The sequence below is a fragment of the Limanda limanda genome, chromosome 4, assembly GCF_963576545.1.
Source record: "Limanda limanda chromosome 4, fLimLim1.1, whole genome shotgun sequence".
Taxonomy (NCBI): Eukaryota; Metazoa; Chordata; class Actinopteri; order Pleuronectiformes; family Pleuronectidae; genus Limanda; species Limanda limanda.
Window position 1 is genome coordinate 21,713,566 of NC_083639.1, and position 25,043 is coordinate 21,738,608.

The following is a 25,043-nucleotide window of genomic DNA, read 5'->3' on the forward strand; positions in this document are numbered from 1 at the left end:
TTGACCTTGAGGAGATGGAAAACATTGGCACCACATCACTTGAAGTCAGTCCCCTTCGATTACTGGCAGGTGAGTCAACTTTTATTCACAAAAAAACATTAAAGCAGTGATTTCCAAACTCCTAGGTGTTTTACCCCTTAAAACAAAGCAACGTGTTGCAAACCCTCATGCTCACTTTCATATGTCTCCTGGTTATAGTCAGTTAAAACAGAGTCACTTTTTGAGCTGAAACACCCCCAACATTGTTTACATACTAAAAACATGCTTTTGGGGGATAAGGGAGTAAAGTAATTGAATTGTAGTAATAAGATGGCCAAATGCAGTAACCTTGCAAGCAAAATTGCAAACTATAGGAAGCCAGTGTGTAAAAAGTAGGCCTTCTAAATTACATTTGTGTTTCGTCAGACTGACTGATAGCACAGACATAAGCTACAGACCTAAACTCATTCCTCTGGCCGACACCCGGATATAACCGTTAACTGACCTTTTGTACTTTTTCTGACTGCAGAGAGCTGTTCTCAAATATTCACATTTCACTAAGATACAGATATCAAGCACATACATTTTTCTTGTGATTCAAAAACTGTTGGTAAAAGAGAAAAAAGGCATTTAAATAAGAAGTGGAGTAGACCAGAGATTAGAAAGTGTTATTTCAGCAGTATAAACTGTCCTGTTTGCAGGAATGCTTCCTGTTCATTGTCACTCTCATTGTCTGTGTGGCTCCTCAACTTTCAATATAAAATATGAAGATGGAGATAACAACATAGGATTTTTTTTTATTTAGACCTCATTTGGAGGCAAATCTTTAAAAATATTTCACTGAGAGGTAAAATGTGAACCAAAGTCATGATTCGGGCTGTGGAGATTTGGAATATCGGTGCCAACTTCCAAGGAGATCAATCCAAACATTTGTTATTGATATTGAAACTGGTATTTTAGTCTGGCCAAGGTAGAGAACCATACTCTGTTATGACCCCACTATAAACAATGCTAAAAAAAAGTCTTGAAATTTCAGGCGCTGTTTCCTTTATAGTTTGTTTTTTCTCTGGGTGCTAGGTGAGACCTCAGTGACTGAACGCTTCAAAGTTTACTCATCTGGGGTATTTGAGGTCATATGCGAAATCTGCCTGGAAAGACCTCTTTTATCCAAAAAACTAATAGCTGAACTCAATCCACTGGTCATCAGCATTTTGTCAGCCACCTCCATGCCTTCATTCCCGGTCCCTCTCCATGTCCTACAGGTGGGATTTACATTGAATTTCATGTTTATTCACTCTATCTTATAATGATTTATGACTTACACTTTACATTTCTGTCAAATGTACCTATTTTTCATTCACTATTTAGCTTTTCTGATTAGATACAATTTGCTTTAAAATCTTTAACATATAGTACAGTGCTTTAATAGAAGTCAATATGTGGTTTATTCCTTCTCCTAGGAAAAGTGCATGCCGGTCTATTGCCAGTACAAGTTCCATAACTCGAGCATGCACAGAACATACTATTACGACCATGCCACCAACATCAACTTTAGAGATGTGAATGTTATCCTGACTGGCTCGATGAATCCACAAGAGGTCCAAGACCTTTTGGATACTCCATCTCTGCAGATAGAGGTTCGCGATCGTGACAGGATGGTGGAGGAAAGACAAACAACTCAATCAACGTGTGACACAAGGTCAGACGATGACATGCAGAGCAATGCTTCAACATTTGATCCTAAAAGGAACACCTATGGTATCGCAAACCTAAACCTGTCTGAGTTGCTACTTGGGAAGAAAACTCTAAAGGTGGGCTTACCTATCAAATGTGGCCCTCAGCCTCAAAAGCCGAAGAGTCAGAGATGTGGATGGAGCAGCGTGATGACAGACACAGACAGCAGGGATCCCATGCCACAGCCTCCATACTATGATTTAGATTCTCAACTCAAGGTCCAAGTTGAGATGGCTTGCCCACTGGCAACAGATGGCAGGGAGTTCTACAATGGTCCATTTGGCCGTATTGTCTACCTCATTGATTACAACAACTTCTCAGTTATTACCAAGCTGAGATCAGAGATCCTCAGAATCAATGCATCAGCCTTGCAGCTGGACTCATCCTCATTGTCCAGTAGAGAGAGAGCTCTGTCAAATAAGGACGGCCCAATGAATTCCATGCATGATGAGAGCATGGATCTGGATTTTGTTACAGGATTTCATGTGGAAGATAAGAGGAAACACATCTTTGTTCTTGAAGGGCTGAAACATAAAGCAGTGAGGAGACTTTGGGAGGCTGTTCCTATGAAGTAAGACCATGAACACTTTCTTGTCCATACAGCTTTTGTTAACAGTTTTCAGCTGTGCTGTCCATTAGGACTGACTGTTTAAATTTCAATCTGAGACATTCAGTTTGTGTGGTGTTTTGTAGGTTAAGCGGGACCGACGCGGAACAGGTGATCGTCCTCTACAATTCAAACCTGGGTTTCTTCAATAGCCTCTATGACTCATTAGATGTGAATTTGAGTCCCATCCATCTACGTGTTCCACTGCAGAGCATTATGCGACAGCCTCTGATCTACATTAGGGGAAAGGTACCCCAACCCTGCTTCCAGGCTTTGTCAAGGTACTCATGAGATTATGATTACATTTGAGGACCATGCCAGTGATTATTATACGGTGTTTACTACAATTCAAGAATAGTAAAATAAGAAAAGCATTGTCAATTGTATTTCCCACATGCAGAATAAGCTGTAGTATAGCATACTATAGTCTATAGTCATAATATTGATTAATTGAAATTGAAGATAAAGCCTTTGACCTTTGAGTTGAGATTGTTTTGGCACATGAACAGCAGAGATTTGACAATGGTTGTAAAATATACATTCGACACACAATATCCTATACTATATTATGCTATACTATGCTATGGTATGCAGATATCATACTATATTATACTCATTCCACTGTCTTAATCAGAGACAACACAGCCAGTAATCCTTGCATCGAAATAGTCATAATGTACATAATACCCTTGGGCAGATAAAACTTGTAAAACGGTCTCCTTTGAGCTCTTGCATGTATCTATTTGCAGTTGGAAGAACAGCATGTATACGTTTGCAAAAAATGTATATTAAATGACATAACACAGTTATTTCAATATTATTTGTCCTAGGTTAAGCCAGCTGTGTCAAGTAAGGCAACTCAAAGACGCGGTGCATTACAACCTCTTCCCCTCAGCTGACATGATTGTCAGCATGAGCAGGGAATATGGCACATCTGCTGCGCAGTGGGAGCAGAAAGCCATTGCAAACACTATGATGCACCTGCCCACTCGCACGGTCCGCATGAGAAGACATGCGGCGCTCGACAACCACAACAAAGAATATATCAGATGGAAACACAACAGGCAACAGACGTCAGCCCAGCACTTCAGGGACTTCATCCAGGTTTGCAGGCCTTAGTAGAGTAAATAGATTACAATCTAATTCATCGACAGAGTTACTCAAGTGTATCACTTTATTCCAGGAAAATATCCAAAATATGCAAGACCAAAGTGAGCTGTTGCAGAAGCCAGAGGCTGCTGCATTAAGGTTGGATCAGGCTGCAACCACGCCAGTTCACAACTACAGCGCCCAGGCCTTGAATTCAAATGTACAAACCAGGGAGCTGCTCTGCAGAGAGATGGCTAAGGTATAGTAAGATACAATCTACTGTACTGTTTAATACACACTAATAACAGTGCATCAATATCTTGGTTTAAGATTAGGTTTCATTTCTTGTTTGTGTGTGTATTCCCTCTTAAAGTTTCCTTCAACTCACCAAATCTAACCTTGTAAAGTGGATATCATAACTGTCCTTTAAGGACCATTACAGTGTACACACAAGTATAATTTAGAAGACAGTGAATTTCTTTGAAAACAGCTATGGACAGTAATATATTTGCTTACTGCTTAACATCCATATGCAGTTTAAGAGAAGAGTGAAGACATTACAGTCAGCGGATCTTGAAACTGAACAACACTTTATGAATCAGCTGATTATGTGTAATGTGGAAGGAGTCAATGTGCATGTAACACATGGGGAATTATCCCCAGATTCTGCAGTTCCTTCAGCTTTACAGGACAGCTTTTGCATCATTCAACTCTATATTTTTGTGTCACAGCTTGCAAATGTATTGTTTGAGTGATTCTCATAACTAACTAGCTTAGCTGTGATTAACATAGCAGTTAGAGCAGGGGTGGGCAAACTTTTTGACTCGCGGGCCACAATGGGTTCCAAAATTTGACAGAGGGGCCGGGCCAGGAACAGATGGATGGAGTGTTTTTGTGAACTAATATAAATGACATGGAAAAATCATTACATGAAAGGATTTTGCCTTTACCAAGTAGCAAAGAACTTATTTGCAAGGCCATTTAACAAAAACCCACCTTCAGAAAAAGGCTTGCTAGCCTTTGCTATTTTGAATGCCCCCCCAAAAAACATGCCTTGGTAGATGACTCTTTAATCGTAGTTTGTCTGTGACAAAAAATGTTGCTGAGTCTGTAAATAAGTCGCCAACCTCTGAGCTGCAGCCACCCGTTCTTGCGTTGACTGACTTCGTAGCAAAGTGACGGCTGATGTTGTACTCCCTGAAAACTGCGACAGTTTCTCGGCATATCAGGCATACAGCCTTCGATTGGACTTCAGTGAAAAAGTATTTTGTTGTCGACTCCGTGTTAAACACTCGGCACTCATTATCCACTTTTTGTTTCCTTGATCCTCTCATTTTACAGAAGAGCTCACAGGGCAAAGGGAAAAAGTTAAGGGAGATCATGTGCCCTTTCGAGCCCTATACACCACACTCCCTGGCAAATTTAATTTAGCTGACGCTTTTATCCAAAGCAACTTACAATAAGTGCATTCAACCCCGAGGGTTCAAACCCAGAACAAGAATAATCAAGAAAGTACGATTTCTTCAAAAATAAAGCAAAACTACAAAGTTCTATAAGTACGTGCTATTTAAGTGCTACAAAATGTTTAGTTTCCAAAAAAAAAAAAAAAAAAAAAAAAAAATTTTTTTAAATTTTATTTTTTTTATTTGGACAAGTTCGGCGGGCCCGATTAAAAAGCCCAACGGGCCGTATACGGCCCGCGGGCCGTACTTTGCCCATGTCTGAGTTAGAGAGTCAAGATATTTGCCTGAAGACTTAAACAGAGCCAAAAATCAGGGGGCCAGATGCAAATGAGTGACCATGCTGATTTGTATCTGCTGGATGTGTAAATGGGCAACTACTTGATAAAAAAGTTAGTTATTACAAATTATTTAAACAAATTACAAAATATTTATAGCTGGTTTGACTGTACCCATGTGGCCAAAATCAGTTACTGCTGCTTTAAACTGCAATAACACACAATGATGATGGAACAAAAGTATGAATGAGGACATGAGAGTCCACTTTGACAGATGTAAATGGGTGGAAAACAGTGCTTCCCTGCATAATGGAGGGATGAATACATCCAATAGGCTAAGCCTGTATTCACAAATTGTCAGGTAGAAAGTACACATAATTTGCAGGTGAACAATAATTAGTATTAATAGGTGTTTTCTGTGTGACTGGGAATGGAGCTGCGTCAGCAATATAAACTTTGGACCAATTGCATGTCAGTCTCAGCTGTCAATCTTGACATTTTCCCAATTTTTATAGCATCAAATAAGTAATTAAAACCCAAATTACCAGAAAAAAATTACACTTCAACATTCATCAGTGTGAACTGCTACCTTTAATTTGGTCCCTGTCCCACCCGCCAACACAAAGGAGGCCGGGTTTAAGACACGCACTGCAGCCAGCCACTACCTGCCAACCAGCTCTATATACAGTCTATTGCTGGAACACGCAAAGAAATCTACTAACATGTGTTTCTCTGGTGATGACTTCAGGTGCCGGGGCGAAGGTTCACCTACAGTCAGAAGTATATCAGTGCTACAGTGGAGCCTGGATACATGGCTCCTATAAAGGACTCTGGCTCTACCGCTGCCTCTACAGCCTGGTGGACAGATCTGAGCTGTGACATGTCCAGGGTGCACCCAAGACACCCAGATGAGGCTCGTCTGGACGAGTTGAGGAAGGTGAGCTCACTCTTCATCGTCCAGCAGTGTGGGGTTTCACAGGAAGAGGAATGCTCGGTTTATTGACATTACCATGAAATTCAGCGGAGAGATACAATTTCTTCACTGTTCACCTACTTGTCCTTCTTTCTCTGTGACCAGTATGTTTAGGTCAGGATAGAATAGCGTGTAACAGGACATGACTAACCACATTAGCTTCAGTTGTCCTGCCCTTGAAATAATTTATTGTCCCAGTGGCAGTAAAAAATATCATTTAAAAAGAATTTGAAGCATCCGAATTATCTCAAGAGGTGTCAAGTGATAGTGTGTGTTTTTAATAGACATTAAGTTGATAATACTGTCCACTGTGTTTCCAGCCGTGGAGAGAGAACATCCTTCATGCCAACACACTGAAACCCACACTTTCACGGGACAGATGGCCGTGGAGCCAGCACCATGAGGACTTCCAGCTCTACAGCAAACCTCCAGCAGTGGTGCCTCTAGAAACTTTTCGTAGGGCTGGCAAGATGGGGCCACGGAACACCAAAACCAAAAAGCCATGACTGAATTTCAGGAATTGTGTTATGTTGTTGTAGTATATAAGCTAGTTGAAAACTATGGCAAAGAGTTAAGGAATCGCCAACTGATATACTTTGGTTTCTTATGATACATTTAATGTTACTAATGATCTGATGCGCATGGACTAATAATGGTACCGTTAACATTTTAATGTTCCACAACAATCCTTTTTTAATGTTATGTATCTGTATACGTGTAAGTTGATTCATTGCTTTTCAAATAGGCTTGTTGTCCTTTACATAAAACAATAATATATATATATACAGTAGAGAGTAAAGTACATTTATTTTAGGGAACAAAACATCAACTTCGAACAAGCCTACTAAAGTTTAAAAAACCACAATGACCTCCAATTATGTACAATAAAGCTTTATTTGACTGCTGCTGCATACTTTTGTAAAGGAAAATATGTTTTAGTATATACAGTATACACAAAAAAGAAAAATAAAACAAAAAAGCATTACCATGGCAAATGTAAATTTTTATTTCTTTGTAAATTTTAACTGTTTATCTCTTATTGCTATTGCCCACTGGCAGATGCAGACAGGAATACAGAAGTATGGAAATACTCATATCCCTGCTTCATCCTAGCCCTTCTCGACTCTACACCTAACGTCCCCAAAACAGTCTTGATTAACTTTAGCACAGAAAAATTGTGCTCAAATGATGCATGCTCACATGTTATGCAAGTGCAATTTTGCACAGTTGAAACATTTTGTGGAACACCTTCCTATATGGCTTCAGGGCGACAGGTTTAAACTGTGTTTCCAAGCCACTAGTTTGCTTCCTCTCAAGAATTCGCTTTAGCTGGGGGTTCTCATATTCTAGATCCTCAGTGCTGCAGTTTTATTTTGAGGCAAATGGAAATACTATATCTTTCTCACAAAATGTGGGACTGCAGGCATTCAAGGTTTGTATCCCTTGCATTATGACTCTATTCTCTAGAAAATCTTCTCTTTACCTCAGAGATAAGCACATCAGTAATTGGAATGAATGAACCTGTAATAAACGACTCCTTCTCTGTGTTGACCTGTCCTTCATATATTGGAGTGCATATGAAACACCCTTCAAACCTACAGCTAGGTTTGATCTGATGGCATGGAGGTGCAGCACTTATGTCGCATTGCTGGGCAAAGTCACAGTCTTGTCCCACATATCATTAAAGAAAGAGCCCTCTGTATAACTGTCCAATGTTCCAAAAAGAGAGTCAGCAAGTGTAACAGCTGTTCCAAATTGCGTTGTGGGGACTGTGGGACCTCCTTGATGTGTTCAATGGAAGTACTAAAGTTGTAGCAGCTTGGGCTGCTCTGCTCTTGACTGGGAGATATCTACGATGAAATAAATGGAAAAAACTGTTATTCTGATATTAATATAATAATATATATATAGACAATCTATTAAGACTATTAAAACTACCAATAAACATGACTCAGAAGTCTTCAAGTGATTAATCTATCTGATGAATTGTAACTCAATGCAGACACGCTATAACCAAATACTTATCCAGATAACGTTCCTCTCTAGCCTAGCCATCCATTTCATTATTAGGGCCAAACAGGCTTCACCTGTTGGCCCAGGATCAGGTTGAACAGCTGCTTTTGTTGAGTCCTGCCTCGCTTCTGTGATCATTGTTGCCTGTTCCTGGTCCCCTGCTGTCAGGTGTCCTTCATTGTCACTGTAGCCTACTCTGTTACTGATGCTGTCTGTGCCTGTGCATCCTTGTCATGCTCTTCTTCTGCGTCTTCCTCCTCCTCACTAACCCTCTGCTGCTGCTTCCTGGTCGGCTCCACAGACATAAATTCTTATTTGACCTTGTCTTCATTTTCTGCAAATTGACATAGCGCAGCACAATGACAATGAATCTAAGGGGAAAATAGCATTATTTCGTAGGCTACTTAAAAAAATTAAGTATATCTTTGAGCAGCTAAACAACTTCAAGTTACGCCAGTCTTAGTTAAGCTGTTCAATATAACAGAATATACATATTAATGACTTTTAGCTAACTTGAGATAAAAGTTGAGGTTTACGGAACACGGTGGTGTTACCTGCCTAGCATACCAGCACCAGCTGAAGTTAGCTAGGTAGAGATAACTCAATTGGACAAGTCAAAAAACGCACATCAAGCCAGCCGCCAGTGTACTGAGGAGGTTTGAGTAATGGAAGGTCAAAAGCAGCTAGCTGGCTGTGCATTGAAATACAACAAAACTGCTTGAATCATGCAGTGGTACAACTTTTACGTTAACGTTCATTTTGTATTTTTCCTTTTCCTTGACCAAGAGGCCAGATGTCACATTGAGCTATTTATGTCGTAGCTTACGACATCAGCTGTGAACGTCGAGGCTTGGTGTCAGTCCCAGAGAATCACAGAATGAAAAGATTTTTGTTTACTGAATTGTCTATCGGAGCTCAGCAGGCAAACAAGGAGAACCCTCATCAATGGGGAGGGAGATAAATGTATCTACTAACAGCTGCCTCAATATAACAGCAAGTCATGAGCCACATGGTGTTACTTACTGCAGGCCACATGACAGACTCTGAGGCATGGCTGCCAAAAGTACCCGAGAATTACACTTCAATAAAGGTATTACATAAACATAAAGTGGCAAGAGGCTCATTTACTTCTACTTTAATTAAGTTTAAGTCTTAAAGGTGCACCAGAGCTTTTATTACCTTACTTGTTGAAGTTATTTGCAGGTAGATGCAATAGATCCAGTGGATGATACTGTAGACCCAAGCAGGTTGTCAGACAAAAACAAAAGGCAGCAAATGGAGCTAGTGAACGAAAACCACAACATAGCATTTAAAAAAGAAAGATTTTAATCATTCACAGCAGAGTGCAACATCTTTATCATATTTTCAAGTCGATTTTTTCCTTTTAGCCCTTTACTGTTTCATGGAACTATTTGTCTTTAGTGGCGTGTTCCATCTGGCTAAGACAGGACAAATCCGACGCTTTTCTTTCAAACGCCATGATCAAAACATTTATTTATATGACAGCTGCTTATGAGCACAAAATGTATCTTGACCAAGTGAATGTTATGTCTGGTTTCATGTGATTTGTTAGATTTGGTTATTTGGTTATCAACTCATCTGTGATATGATAATTTAATAATAATAATATAGTCAATGCCCCATCAGAAAACAAATATCAACATGATACATTTCATGCAGTTAGGTAACAATCCTTTCCAAAGGAAGATGGGGAACTGAAATGTATCAGGCAGGGCAAGATATTAACTGAGGCTAAAGCTTGGACAACTCACAACAGTTTATCTTAAGCTGTGACAAACTATGCTAAGCACTTGGCAGTCCCCATTAGATGCTGTTGGTAGATGGTAGATACAAACTGCTTGTGTGGCATTTCATTTTCCTTTGTGAGTAACTGAACCCGTCTGACACAATTGTCTGTAGCTACTACCATGATGCACTGAATATTCCAGTTCAACAGCATCCAAGAGCGGATTTTTTCCTACAACAGTCTCGGCTGTAAACCTTTCAAAGGTTATATTGATATGTTTTGATTGAAGCTCCAGATGGAGGATATTTGAGAGAGTATCAGTCACAATCCCACACCACACTGGAGAAAACATTTCAACAGGGAGGAACTTTAAGCAGAATTATCGGTAAATAATGTGCCCTGTTGTGTCTGTCCAACCTTCCACTGCAGTAAAATCATTCTCAGGCCTGTTGAGTTCATTAGCATTAAGAACTTTTTAGTATGAAATCCATGGATGTGCTGTTGCTCTGCAGGAGTCTCTTAAAGCAGCCAGAGCTCAGTGCAGCCGCTGGCTGAGGAAGCGGCGTCCTGGCACCAGCAGACCAGACAGCGTCCCCGTCCCAGAACTCAAGTGTCACATGGGAGGAAAATTCAGGATAAACTGAAAGATGAGCCTAAGAAGTATTCACTGAGGAAACCAGGCCTGATGCTGAAGGTGAAGAATTTGTGACTCACTCTGTGTCTCTACAAGTCCTAGGAACATTTGGAAAACAGCAAATATTCTATTGCGTTACTTTGTGTAAGTAAATGCTGTTTATGTACAATGATATCTAGATATCTGTAGGTAATTCAGTTTTGCCCATATTCAGGCAATAGGCCGAACATGTTGAGGGACTTTAATGAGATGACATTTTCTTGGACAAGACCAAACCTGCTTTGGACAGTCAAATATTCTGAGAAGGAAAAACTTCAGACCAGTTTTTCTGCAATGCGGGAGTCAAAATGCTGTTCCGGCTGATTTGTTACATATTCCTGAATGGAACTGTTTAATTTAACTAACACACAGGTCTGGCTGTCCTCAAGTGTTGAAAAACCAGAGACACTGCACAGAAAGTGTAAAGTTTGGGGATGTAACAGGGAACCTCAGCAGCTAAGTCTTGCCTGTAGTCGGTTAATCTGTGTATGAACATTGTTTATTTGTTTGTACAAGATTTCAAAAGATTTCTCTCATGCAATGAATGCTTTTTGTCAAGTTGCGAACATTGACATATTAAACACAGTATACAGGAATATCATACCTTTGAAGTGAATATACCTGTTGCTTATTCATTGATCATGATTGATGAGTCTCTTCAGCAGCTCAATGATCCACTATGTTCCCCAGCTTACTGTTGTTTACCGTTGAGCAGGAAGTGCACGGAGGCTTTTGAGAACAGACGTCACAGAAGCAAATGACTACGTTGACTAAAGCTGACTACACAAGTTGTTTGCTGGACAGTTAATCAACAAGCTGAGACTTACTATAAATCTTCTTAGAGCAGAAGGGACGTGGGTAATATTTCTCTGTAAATACAGCTCTTGAGTTTTTTAAAAAGTTGTTATTATACAAATATCAATAACAACTGCTTTGTTGTCTGTTTTTCACAATGCTTGCAAACATGTTTATAATTTACGGTTCTGGTTGCAGTTGACTAACTGAAATCCTTTTAGTTGTTGAGCCAACATCTGTTTTTTTGTGTGTTGCAGCCTTTGTCTCAACAGTCTGTGATGAACCTGGTCGATGACAAAGCCGAGGCTCTTGCTCCAGGCCCCTGTACGAGCTGCAGAAAAAAACAAGGCCAACCACAGACACACCTCTCGTGTCGACAAGAACTTCCACATGTCAGCTCAGGTTGGAACTTTAACACTCCACAAGTGCTAAAGAAAATATAACAAGGTTTCTGTCTTAATGTGGTCTGTTGTGTTGCTTCGTGCAGTGGTGCCAGAAAGCGTTTGTTCCTGTGCAAAGAGTTCCCTTTCTCTCACAGTGGAGGAGAAGAGTATCTCCACTTTTAAAAAAATGTACCAACTGAACACTAGCCGTTCAGGAACAGTCTGAAGCTGGAAGCCTCGAAAACTATACCTTGTAAGCTGAATAGAATGAGAAGCATTAAAACTAGTGTGATTGTAGATGTAAAATTAAAGATCACTTCAGATAGAACTTAATAAAATCCCACCAAAATAGATTTATTTAGTTTTATTTTATTGTAGTCATGGTTAATAAGAAAAAGTAACTATTAACATAAATCTCTTAATTTAATGTCAGATGTCACAAGACTAATGCAGGAGTAAATGCAAATCGCTCTCTGTGACTTGACTCGCCCTTATTGTCCAATCAAGACACAGTGTCGTGGTCACATGGGAGTGCTCAGAATGTTCTCTCGAGAGGATGAGCGCAGATGTACCCTCTGTTGTCCAACACTTCCTTGGCGATCTTCTTGATGTTGGCATCGTTGTTCTCGGGGGAGTCTAGAACAAATTGAGATAAGAATTAAAAGCTGCTTTTTCCTTTGTTAAATACAAAATACACCATTCTCCTTTTTCTGGATAATGTCACGATACAACTTCCATACAGGTCATTAAAAAACAATGCACACAGTGTGACAATGAAAAGCAGCAGGGGTTGGAGTGTTGGTATGTGGGGTTTGGTGGGGAAATTCCGCAACACATGCAAGTCTTTGCTACAGAAACGCAGTAAAAAAGAAAAAAGCACGGGGCTGTTCTCAATTACCATTTAGTGTTGTACTTACGCTTTTGCAACTGAGCCATCATGTAATTGTTCTTGAAGAAGGCGTCGCTGCAGAACGTGTTTGCGAGCAGCACCTAGAAAAACGAAGAACACAAGCGCTCATCAAAGCTTGCAGACAAAAAGCCCGGCGGACGACTTGCAGAAATGAAAGCAAAATATCAAGCAGCCAGTTCAAAGCATCAACTGCAACCAAATGTGAAGAAAGACGATTGTAAACATTTCTTGCTGGTTCTATTTTTATCTGCAAGTACACCCCGACACAGTAATTGGAAACATTACGCACAATTTCATCAATAAAATGTGTGCAGAAAAAAGTTTTGGCATGACAGTGGAACTGAACCAGATTATCTAAATGACTGAAGACTTGGTTTGCATCTTGTCTGAGTTTGTGAACCTCAGGCCAAACAGTACAGTCCTAAAAACGGAAATGAACAGGGATCTTTGGAGTGGAACACAAACTAGATATGATGTGTGTGTGTGTGTGTTTTACATAAAAAATACAAGTGGACTTATTGTTGAACAGTGAAAAGAAATCTCATGTGCAGAGCTTCACATGTTAAACACACAAGGGTGTCGCAGAAGTGGAAGAGAAAAAGCCTCCAGTTACTTATTTAATGTGTCTCTGTGGAGATATGTTTTGTTCTACATCCCTGTTTCTGATTACACACATGCACGCACACTAATACACACACAGATACAGCTTGAGTCTACAGTCCTGTGTCCCTCTCCACCTATTCCACTCTGCTAAAACCATTTATTCCATGAAAATGGAGAGCAAAGGTTACCGATCTCTAAAAATATCGAAATGAAGATAAATGATCATCACTCATTTGAGTTACCAATAGATCAAAGGACATGCAGACAACAGATTAAATGAATCAAGTTTACAACAAAAAAGAAGAAGAGAAAACAAACTAGCAGTGACACACTGTGATAAGCTGCTGCTTTAATCTCTTTCTGCAGACGACAGCTTCCTGCACCAAATGAAAGCAGCCTCATCTAATTAGATAACAATGTGTATTTCATTAAGACAAATACACTGAAGCTAATGAAGACGTGACCTACTTACTGAATCACGACATTGTCATTGAATGCAGCGACTTAACAGTTGTGTGTCACCACATGGGCAGCGAAGTGTTTCCTCTAACAGCATTAAACTGTATCTTTACTAAACTGACTATAATGTAGCTCTGAAGTACGTGGACATATAAGTTATAATTTATTCATCAACTCCTCTTGTGTCGGAGTTAGGCAATTAGTGGTTACGGTAACATGAAGGGATGAGCGAGTGTGTGTGTGTTTTTAACTTTAAGTATGATAAAGGTTAAAAAGAAGCCAATGTAATGTTTTCTGAAGTCATGGAGACACGCCTGTGTGTGTGTGTGTGTGTGTGAGTGTGTGTTCCGTACACACCTCGTGATCATGGTTCCTGAGGCCGATGCTGATGGAGCGGCTGGCTCTGGACAGGACAGCTGTCATGGCGTAGAGGTTGATCAGCACATCTGCTACTCTCTTCAGGATGAGCTGTTCGTCCACTATGGTCTGACAGCATCAGTGAAGAAAGGACAAAGTTGCTTTATTGTGTCTCTGTAATTTAGTGAGTGTGAAGGAAATCTATTGTACATTCATTTGTAATTTATCAGGTAATGAAATAATGTTCCTTTAAACCTCAAGTCAGAAAAAAGGAGTAGTGCTCTGAAGTGAAATTTGTTCCTGGCTGATCTGCAGGTTACATAAAGAGGTTGAGCTGTAGAGGGAACACACGCTCACTGGTGCTTAGAAGACACTTTAGATTTTGCTCTTGAGTTGAGATGAATTACTTCCTGTGTTTAGAGATTCTTTGACCTTATAGAGACACCGGGTTTACATCTGGGTTAATACGTTTAACCTATGTGGTCTAGTTTCCTAAGAATACGATTCTCTTATTTTGGCAAGTTTAAATAAAAAATTAAAAAATTAAGAACTAAACAGACATCTGGGTGTGAGGTGTCTGAATAGACACAGATGACCCACATTTAATACAGCACACATAGTTACACCCACACTAACCATTAACATTCCTATGTATGGTAGGTGAAGACAATTTTTCACTTATAATAACGTAACTCTTTTCAGAATTGTGGTCTTCATTCATTCATATCTTCATTAATTCTACACATTCATTGATGTAGTTCAGTCCTTCACCTCTGATGAGAAGGGCCTGTTTAAGTAATGAACATTTAATCAGCGATGGTCTGATTACCTGATGCTTTTATCAAAAGCAAGTAGCAACTAATATTTTTCTCCCTCTGCACACATAAGCAGCACTTCACCATGAAATTAGGAACGCACACTAAAAACAGATAAAATGTCGGCAAATATAAACCTGATCTCTTCATAATTTTAAGACATAAAAATATCTTCCCCTGGTCTCATCTGTAATGGCTAAAGAGAATAAACGAGTAAAAAACAATTAAACTTAAAAGTTATGATTTCCTTCGCTTTGAGCAGTATAATGAGGACTACAGTGTGATTAAAAGTCCACTGAGGACACTGTGCTGGAACAAAATGGATTCAAGTGATACAGGAAGTGGGGATTTGGAAAGCTGAGCTGTTTTCCAAGAGGTTTACAGCTTCCTTGGGGAAAGCCATGATTACAAAAGCACAAAGAAGTTGAGTATAGAAGTTTTCTCAGAGGAAAAGAGAGTCCGGAGCAGCTGTCCTACGGATGAACATCTCTCAAACACTGACTGGAAGATATGAACACAACTCTCACGACGAGTTAACGAAGCACCGCGTACATTCAGCCGTTTGAGAAGAATGGAATTTCTTCTCAAAGGAATTGGAAACATTTGTTCAGAAAATACCCACAGCTGTGAGTCTCTTTTATTTTCCAGAATAAATAATAAATGTAATGTTACCTTTCCGTATCTGTAAAGCAGGCCCTCCACTGTCGATCCAAAGAGGCTGACATTCTGCTCCAGCTTCTGGCCACTTTCCTGCAAACAGAAAACTGCTGAGCCTCTTCAGGATAACCAACACGTCTGTAAGTGTTAAGGCAAAGTTCTTACTGCCATGCTGGGATGCACCACGCCGTCTTTGCCCGTCAGGCCGAGGTCCACTGAGCTTCCGAATGACATCCTCAGTTTCTTGCCTACCATCCCCAAAGCAAGACCGATGTTTCCTTTCTTCATCTCCCTGGAAGCAGAGCAGAGCACAGACTGAGGGATTGGGGCAAATGTCGATGACAGCATCAAGGAGTCAGTGTGGGATCAAATAAAGAGACGGGTTTCAGTGATGGTGACAACAGACTACATGCTCAGAACCTTAAACAACTTGTATGTGAGTGTACCAAAGAGAACTGGTGCAGATTTTAAGGCAAACAGCCAACACTGCTCTGATTTACTGCACTTTGCATTAAGTTGACCGGATGAATAAGAACTGTTTTTTGAAAGCTTTCTCAATTTAGGTTTAGTGGCTAAAACATTTTAACAGGAGCGTATTTCAAAATTTCAATATTATATGAATATCTCTCCCAGCTTCAGACTGTACAACCTCCATATTCTTACTTGATTTTCCCAGTCATAATTTTGCCAGCATACTGCATCCCAGTGAGAGCGATGTACATCCTCAGGATTTCATTGGTGCCCTGAAAAACAGACAACACAATCAATACACTGAACACCTTATATTTATCATACTATATATGTATATGATGATGATGCACGCACCACCACACACACACACCAAACTACATTTCATATTTAGAAGAGTCCATCATTCTTCTACTCAATGAAAAAACAAGATGCTCTTAATATCTGGATAATCTCATTTGGATTACAACACACAGAGATAGACTGGTTCAATGATAAACTGTAAATCTGTGTATCCATATATTAAAAGAGACCTTCGCCCTAGAGAATAACACCAAACATCAACTGTACATTTAATCCATGTGATTTGATATTAGACCAAACGCGCCACCTGGTGGCCTCTTACAGATTGAATCTATGAACAAACCAACTATAGTTCAGTCCCAATTCCCATCCACCCAATCATACACTTTGGAAAATATCGGAATATTATTGAAATCATTTCTTCAAAATAGTGGTCCAACTATTGTTTTGAAAGTTTTCTCAATCAGTTTTAGTATAAAAGACGAAGGAGAAGAACTTCTATAACAATTTTAAGAAAAAACAAAGGACACGATCTGTAGTCCTCCGTGGGAAGTACAGCCCTGGTTTTATTGGCTGAATAATTACCAGCGTACCTCAAAGATCGGCAGGATGCGACAGTCCCGGACGTAGCGCTCATAGGGGTAATTCTTGGTGTAACCCAGACCTCCGAGGACCTGAAGAGCTTCACTGACACAAATCCAGCCTCCCTCTGAGCTGAACACCTGGTCAGGAGATAAACAAAAACACATCGTTATCAATTATGGTGTATTCATTTGATTTTAAACGAAACAATCTTAGTGAGAGAGATTTCTAACCTTGACCATGGCGGCCTCTATAGAACAGTCTGGGAGTCCTGGCCTGTCCATCATCCCTGCTGTCAGGTACGCCATGCTCTCCATAACAAAGGCATTGAGAGCCATCAAAGCAAACTTCTCCTGCAGTAACAAACACAAACTAATTCTCTTCTGAGACTGAGAGGTGAAGGTTGTTCACTTGATTCCTGTGGGAGGAAAGTGGACTGTACCTGAATCATACCGAAGTCACTCAGGCTTTTGTTAAACTGCTTCCTGGTTGCTGCGTACTCAGAGCTCAGTTCTACAGAGAGTCAGACGTAGACGATGTCAGACTTAAGACATTTTACTAATCACACACAAGCTCTAATTCAATTATCTTGTACAGGGTTTTTTACCTATGAGCTTTTTAATCATCCCAGCTGAAGAACTTCCCATACTGAACCTCCCCGAGTTCAGGATGTTCATGGCAATCTGTCCAACACAAAGCAAATGTTCACATACCCTTACAGATACACTGTACAGCATGTTGTGTTGAGGACAGTATGAAGCTCACCTTGAATCCACCTCCTATTTCTCCGATTACATTCTCTATTGGCACTGGGACATTGTCAAAGGACACTTCACACGCTGGACGGAAGAAAAAAGCACAAACTCAAACTATGAGAAAGTAGGGAATGCACTGTAATTATCAGGGTCGAGAATAATATGCTCTCTTTTATCATTCCAATAAATACATTTGAGCCGATAAATAGACCCTGTATAATGCAGTTACCATGTGAAGAGTCAGAATTGTTGTTTGTTGTAGGTTAGGTCAGAGCTATGGAATAATGAATCATCCACCTATGCTCACTAAATCTGAGCCTTTCTTAAATTTAAAAGACCTTTTAAAATACAAAAATGTGAGATTATTGATTATTGGTATCAGTATCGGTAATATTGGTTATCGGGGTCGCTTGAAAAAAAAAATCCATATTGTGAATCCCTAAGTGAAGGTTCTCATTCTTCTATTCAATCTTGAGGAGAACTCACTGTTGGAGCCTCTGATGCCCAGTTTGTCCTCAGGCTTGCCGCTGGTGATCCCCCCGAAAGCTCTCTCCACGATAAATGCAGAAATCTTATCTTTCTTCACGCCATCTACTGTCACCTCCGTCCTGGCAAACACCGTCATGATTTCTGCCATCCCTCCATTTGAAATCCAGATCTGAGAACACAAATGAAAAGGATGAACAGAGGAGCTTCAGAGTTTAATAATGGAGGAACAGGGTGGGAGTACTTCACGGTTGATTAGATTAGATAGGAAAGATGTTTTACTTTAGAGCCGTTGATCAGGTAATGTTTCCCGTCTTCTGACAGGGTGGCTCGGGTCTGAATGGAAGCTGCATCACTTCCACTGGAATGAAGATAAGAGTGTAAGTGGATCTAATGCTGAGACACGAAGTACAGATGCTATCACACAGTGCTCTGTGATTGGATGGAAGGAATCGTTTTGATTCTTATAAAGTGACTCCTCAAACCGGTCAATATTCCACTACTGCTATTTACTTTTTCCAGGTCTAGTGACTCTGATCAACAATATAATTTAAACTAATTCCTGTTTCTTATTAAATCCTAGATACAATTACCTGGGTCTATGGCATCCTGGCATTTACATAAGTAGGATGAAGCCATATATTGAAAACTTGTATCCTCTAATTAGGTTATTTTTGTATTCTTACTTTTTTAACTTTCTTTCAACAAATTGAATAAAAAGAGACAATACATTTCACTTTCACAAGTACCTATACCAACCGAAAAATTAAATTATAAACACAGGAGACAGAAAAAAACCCCAATGAAAATAAAAATGTATGAATTAGTGAGATGAGAGTAAAGAGGTCCAATTAAACCAGTAATTAAGTTTAGTTCCAGCCCTCTACAATGGAGCAATAAGTAAAATAAGGGAAACGTTGCCCATTTATGTCGTTACTGGAGTCTCATGTCTCATCATTGTGGGGAAGGCTGATAAATCATTAGTATTTTATGACCAAACTCTCCACAGTTGTTATTTCTCATTGTAATGTTCACAGAGGTTTTATTCTGCTCCCTCCAAGGAAATTATCTCCGAGAACATTTCAATCCAGAGACTGACAGTCTAATTATCATACTTGTTACTTTTCAAATAATCGAATTAATTATATGATATTATGAATTGATGTCAGAAAAATGTAAAATTTGTTTAATATACGAATATTTCTACGTGTAGCCTGCTTTATTTTGTCTGTAATATCGTGCTTCACCCACAACCACAGCAACTGACACCTACTGAACCCTCATTAGGAGGCACAATTATTCATAATCCTATGGTGTCCTAGAATGGGAAATGTCAGACTCCACAGGGAATTCACTTAGTCCTCACCTCCACCTCCTGTTATTTGCATATATGTTGTTACATGAGGCCCTACACATCACTGTGTCTGCAGAGGGACATTGCAAACAAGCTGTATTTGAGCTGTCAGTGTCTTTACCTGCCAGGCTCTGTCAGACAGAAAGCAGCGACGTTTTCCCCAGTGGCCAGGGTGGGTAAATACTTCTGCTTCTGGGCTTCGGTCCCTGCGATCAGGATCCCCTGAATCACACAGAGCAGTCACAGACCTCATGTAATGTTTCAACTGCTGCTGTAGTTATGAACTAAAACCACATCACAGACATGGAAAGTAGATATTTAGCCTCTCTTTTATTTTTACCTTCAGTCCGATGGCTTGATGTGCAGCCAGTGTTACAGCAATGGAGCCGTCTAATGAGGTGATCTCTGCCAGTCGTGCATACATGGTGTTGGACAGTCCGAGGCCCCCTGGGAGGAGAAGAGGAGACACAGCCTTCAGTCTGAGTCATGACATGACTGCAGGATTGATTTCTAATATTTGTGTGAGGCATAAAGATAAAGAAAGGCTCTGGTTTCATTCATCTCATCTAACTCCCCTCAAGAAAGCACACAAACATGTCGATGTTTTCCACCAAAACCAAAAGAAGCAGTCATGATATTGACAATGCTGCACGCTGATCCACGCCTGTCAGAGCGTAACAGAAACACTGGCTGTGTGGAGTGCAGGAAAAACACAAACTACAAGGCCATAAAAACAAAGAACACAATTTGACTATGAATTGTTTGTAGTATTGTGAAGAGACACCGTTTATAGTAAGTGGGCTGAACAAATACAAACACTGACACAGGTCTTTAATTACACTCTTTGTACAGAGGGAATCTGCCAAGAGGAATTAGACAAACCGCCCAAATCCATGTGTGCAAAGCTTGTACAAACTCGGAGCTGTAATTGCTTCCAAAGGGGTTTCAACTGAGAACTGAGCTAAAGGCCTGGACACTATTTATAGATGAACTGTTTCAGGTTTTGGAAAAATCTTTATGACATGTTGTCAATTTGTCATTGTGGCTCATTGAGTATAGAATGATGGACAGATGAATTTCATCCATTTTAAATAAAACTAATGTGAAGGTGTCTGAATACTTTCTGAATACACTGCCACTGTGGCTTCCCTTCCCTATTTTAGCTTTTATTGGAGAAATGTGAAGCACCAGAGTCAACAATGATTTAAAGAAAATCATCTACTGCAATATCTACAACCTTCTGATGACATGTTGCTTTGACTTTGTCAGACACACACTGCAATGCTGATAATTTCAAGTATGTGAGAACTGTATGAGCTGTATGTGGGAGGGCAAATAATCGAGTGAGAGGCTCTGGAATTTCTCTGGCCAGTCCCCCAGTGACCACACTGGAGAATGTCCGAATGAGCTCATGTCCGCTGGATTGGGTGAGAGTGTGTGTGTTGATGATGTTTCTAACACATGATAGATGGAAAACAACAACAAAAAAATCAAAACATATATCTTAGGGATGAAAAAGTGGTGCCACACACACGTAGAAGAAAGAAAAAATGAAGTCTACTTGTATAAACTACGACATTCAAGAGATTTATGTGATAAGGTCCAATGTTAGTGTCGATGTGTTGCCTCATGTATGCTGCACAACCGCTCAACTCGATGTCTTGAACGTGTCTGACTAGAGAATCTCCTGCTGCTTTGTTTATATGTGAAAGGTAAACTCTGGAGACAGTCCTGACTCAATTGTGTGAACTCTATATATCTCAGGTCTAGGTGCAGATTTACAGTTTGAACTCCACAAACTAAATCTAATGTACTTATCAGATGTTAAGTAATATTTGCACCATGTAGGTACGTGTTGAAACTGCTGTGTAGCTTAAGCAACCAACTTAATATCTGCTATATTTAGACTGTAGCAAAGGATAATGTAACCAAATGCAGGTTAGTAATAAAATATCTATATGATAGTTAGGCAAATGTTCTCACGATTCCGGGTCTCTCTACTCCTCCTCCTCTATTCCCCCTCCCTCCTCCTTTCTCTTTCTTCTCACCCCTCTTTTCGGCTCACCTCAACCGGTCGAGGCAGATGGCCTCCCACATTGGCTCTGGTTCTACAGGTTTCTTCCAGTTACTGAGGGTATTTTTTTCTCCACAGTCCCCAAAGTATTTTCATATTGTTGCAACGCTTGGGTTTCTCTATGATTTTTCAGGTAAGGACCTTACTATGTAAAATGCCTTGAGATAATTTATGTTAGGATTGGGCACTTTAAATTGAACACAAATCACATTGAATTGAATCAAACTAATGATATCAAGTCCTATTTCACTAAATTATAATTAGGCTGAATTATTTTTGGTTAAACAACATTATTTTTCATGTAGGAAGAGATAAAGAAAACAAAGAAATGGCTGTCATGTGTAATATATGACACAGTCTCCTACCAACACAGTCATTAACCAAAGCTGATTGATTTAGATTGGACTGCGTTATAGATGTTTCCTAGCAACAGATTCTGGCATTTATAAAAGATTCAGTGGTTAAGATATTTCTTAGGTCTGATGGTAAAACATGAATTAGTAAACGATTGGTCAAAGTGGTGGATCTAGATTCAGGCCTCACCATACTCCTCAGGAATCATGATTCCAAACAGTCCCAGCTCCTTCAGCCCATCCAACGTCTCCTGAGGGATTTTAGCTTCGTGGTCAATCTTAGCTGAGTCAACTTAAAGCACAAAAGACAAGTCTGTCAGATTCCAACTCATTTGTATTAATGCTGTATGCTGCTAATCGCATATGCAGTTTATATTTAAATTTTTCACTTACCTTGCTCGCTGAAGAACCTTTCCACTGGTGCAACGAACTGTTTGAGCTCCTCCAGTTCTTCATTTCCAATCTCGGGATAAGGGAAGACCTCGGACTGGAGGAGGAGCAGACTGTTTTAGCATCTAACAGCATCAGACAGAAAACACAAGTAAAAATGCCTTCCCCTGCAGATACAATATCCAGTTTAATAAGCCAAAAGAAAAATCAAGTGAGAGAAAATGAGGTTCTTGAATTTTCACTGAATTCAGCAGACAAAGATCACGTTGATCAATGGGCTCCTTTCCTGTATTTTAAACATATCATGTTAAAGTAAGTAAGTCTGATAATTCAAGATTAATAGATTTGTCAAATAAATGTAACTTCTGTAACTCAGATTTTACATTCAGATTATCATTTTCATCGTTCACTTCGAAACAGCTCAGGCAGGTTTACATCTTTTCTGATTGTGTCGCCTGCTGAGCTGCTCACAGTGTCCCAGGCTGTGAAGTACGACTGAGTGAAAAGCAGATCAAGTTCACAGACCAGAATCAGAATCAGAATCAGACTATAACTTTTCTCATCATGTGCTTTGCAGTAAGAAATACACAGCTGAGGTTCAACACTTTTCTTCCTGGGAACAATACTTTTTCTCTTTTTTTTTTAACACAAAATGAAAGTTGTCCTTTGGTGTCACAGGCAACATATTATTCTTATTTCATAAAATAAATTGTGTTCTTCTAATGATTCAAATATTTATGTTCCAAATAACATAAAGCAGACCCTCCTACATCACTACAATGGAAGAAAGAAACAACTTGGAATAGACAAAAATGAAAATAACTCATGTTAAGTGCAATATGATAATGTATCTTTTGTAAGCTACAAATAAAATTTAATTAAGGAGGATGTGGGTGTTGTTTCAGTTGGTGAAGGATAAAATATAAATTAAAATAAAGGGACATTATATAGTATTGATATGTTTTCATAATTATATTTACATATGATGTAATACAAATAATGGAATTGTTGTTTTTATCATTAGTGTGATTTTATGTTAAGTATATTTATTTATTCATTTTTTACATATTTAATTTCAGTTTATCAGATATAAAGGTAGTGATGTTGAGCTTGTTTGTTGGAACCGTGAATTCATGTGTGTTGTGTTTAGGCTTGGATAATAAATTGGTTTTTGCTTTGTTTTTGGTGGTATATAGTTTATAAATTGGGTCAATGTACATAAAGTAGATTGAATATTGAGCTTGATGTGAAATCTTCTGAATTCTCCTTACTAAGAGCAGTGTGGTCCTAAATAAAGACAAGGACTTGTGTTGCTCTGCGAAGTGTTTTCATGGGGACATGGGCTGAGGTCATATTCCTCTGTGCACCAATCAGGACTCAGCAGCTCCTCAAACCAGTTGTTAGCTGACGTTGCCGGTCAAACCTGATGGAGGAGACTGGCCTCATTTGTGAGTGTAAATCACATAAGAAACTGTCTCACAACTTGTGTTTCTAACTTTGGTTCTGGATTATTTATGATGAATGCTGACTGATACAGAGGCACACTGGAGAAGTCATGTTTCAATGAGCTCTAGTTAATGGTTAAAAGGCTTGTATTTATTTCTAGTCTTGATGATGCTCTTAACAGTACAGTTTGTATTTGTTAGAGATGAAACATGAAGACATGGCCTCTTCTCCTTGTTAGCGGCTGTGATTGAATACAACTGGAAACAGTCTGAAACTCAAGACTGTATATATAAGGGGTGTTACAGTACAAATTTATAAGTACGGGTCTTTCGGTGCGGCAGTGTGAACCAATTGGATGGATATTATACATTTTTCATTCTAGAGAATATTTATCTAGATCTACTTTTGTAAATGTAGATTTTATGAGTAGGTGGCAGCCAGTTGCAGAAGTTCGCCACAGACTTTAAGAATGACAGTGACAGTCTGTTCTGTAAACTAGGGCTTCATTTAAAAAAGGAGAAAAAAGAAACAGGATAATGTTAATTCTTGTATTTGAGTGTGTGTATAAATGTATAAATACACACACACAAACACATATATTAATCCAAAGTATGATTGTGTGAAAAGCTCCAAATTAGCAAATATAATATTTGTCATAAATGTAAACAATAATACCACGATAAATACATAGAATAAAATAGAAAAACAACTGGACAATAACTGGACATGTCAAAGTATTTTCCGTGGTGTCATAATCCCCCCAGGGGTCATGTGGAGACAGAGTCCTTGTTTCTTTTATTTAGTCTTTGGTTTCAAACTACCAACCTGAACCCTCTGAGCTGAAGTCTGAAATGAAAGGTGTCTCACCTTGTTGACCTGACCCAGGAACAGATCTTTCGCATAAGCCAGTTTTCTGCAGTGAGTCCTGATCAACCTCTGCTGCTCCACCTGCACCACTGCCTTCCCAGCATGCCTTGCGTTGCCGGCGAGCAGCCGCCGGCCGACATGAAGAGATTTAAAAACAATGTTGACACTCATCTTTCTTCAGAAAGTCTACAGCTGCAGGCCCATGCAAACATCACAGACCAGCTCAGGACAGGAACCTTTCACCCACTTCGGTCGCGTACTGATGACGTAGGCAGAGTGTTAGGTAAGACGTTCAATGACCCTCGTAAACGGTGGATTTCCCTGTAAAGAAGCTGAGCAGCTTTTATGGACAACATGATGAAGTTATAACACTGACAGAGATGAAAAGATGTCCTTAACTAAAACTCATCCATCTTAATGTTGAACTTGACTC

At 39.5% G+C, this 25,043-nt stretch overlaps 1 protein-coding gene across 1 annotated transcript; it reads right to left on the reverse strand.

The window, feature by feature from the left end:
* Nucleotides 1-12,080: 12,080 nt before the first annotated feature.
* Nucleotides 12,081-24,841, reverse strand: acad9 (acyl-CoA dehydrogenase family, member 9). Its single transcript, XM_061069583.1, has 18 exons — nt 24,611-24,841; nt 22,301-22,394; nt 22,098-22,199; nt 19,821-19,927; nt 19,602-19,702; nt 18,409-18,487; nt 18,127-18,298; nt 17,651-17,724; nt 17,493-17,568; nt 17,328-17,398; nt 17,119-17,238; nt 16,897-17,025; nt 16,196-16,275; nt 15,698-15,824; nt 15,548-15,625; nt 14,061-14,189; nt 12,649-12,721; nt 12,081-12,367 (listed from the first exon to the last, which is right to left on the reverse strand). Exons 1-18 carry the CDS (start codon nt 24,779-24,781, stop codon nt 12,267-12,269), a joined length of 1,884 nt encoding a protein of 627 aa, XP_060925566.1. The 5' UTR covers nt 24,782-24,841; the 3' UTR covers nt 12,081-12,266.
* Nucleotides 24,842-25,043: the final 202 nt, after the last annotated feature.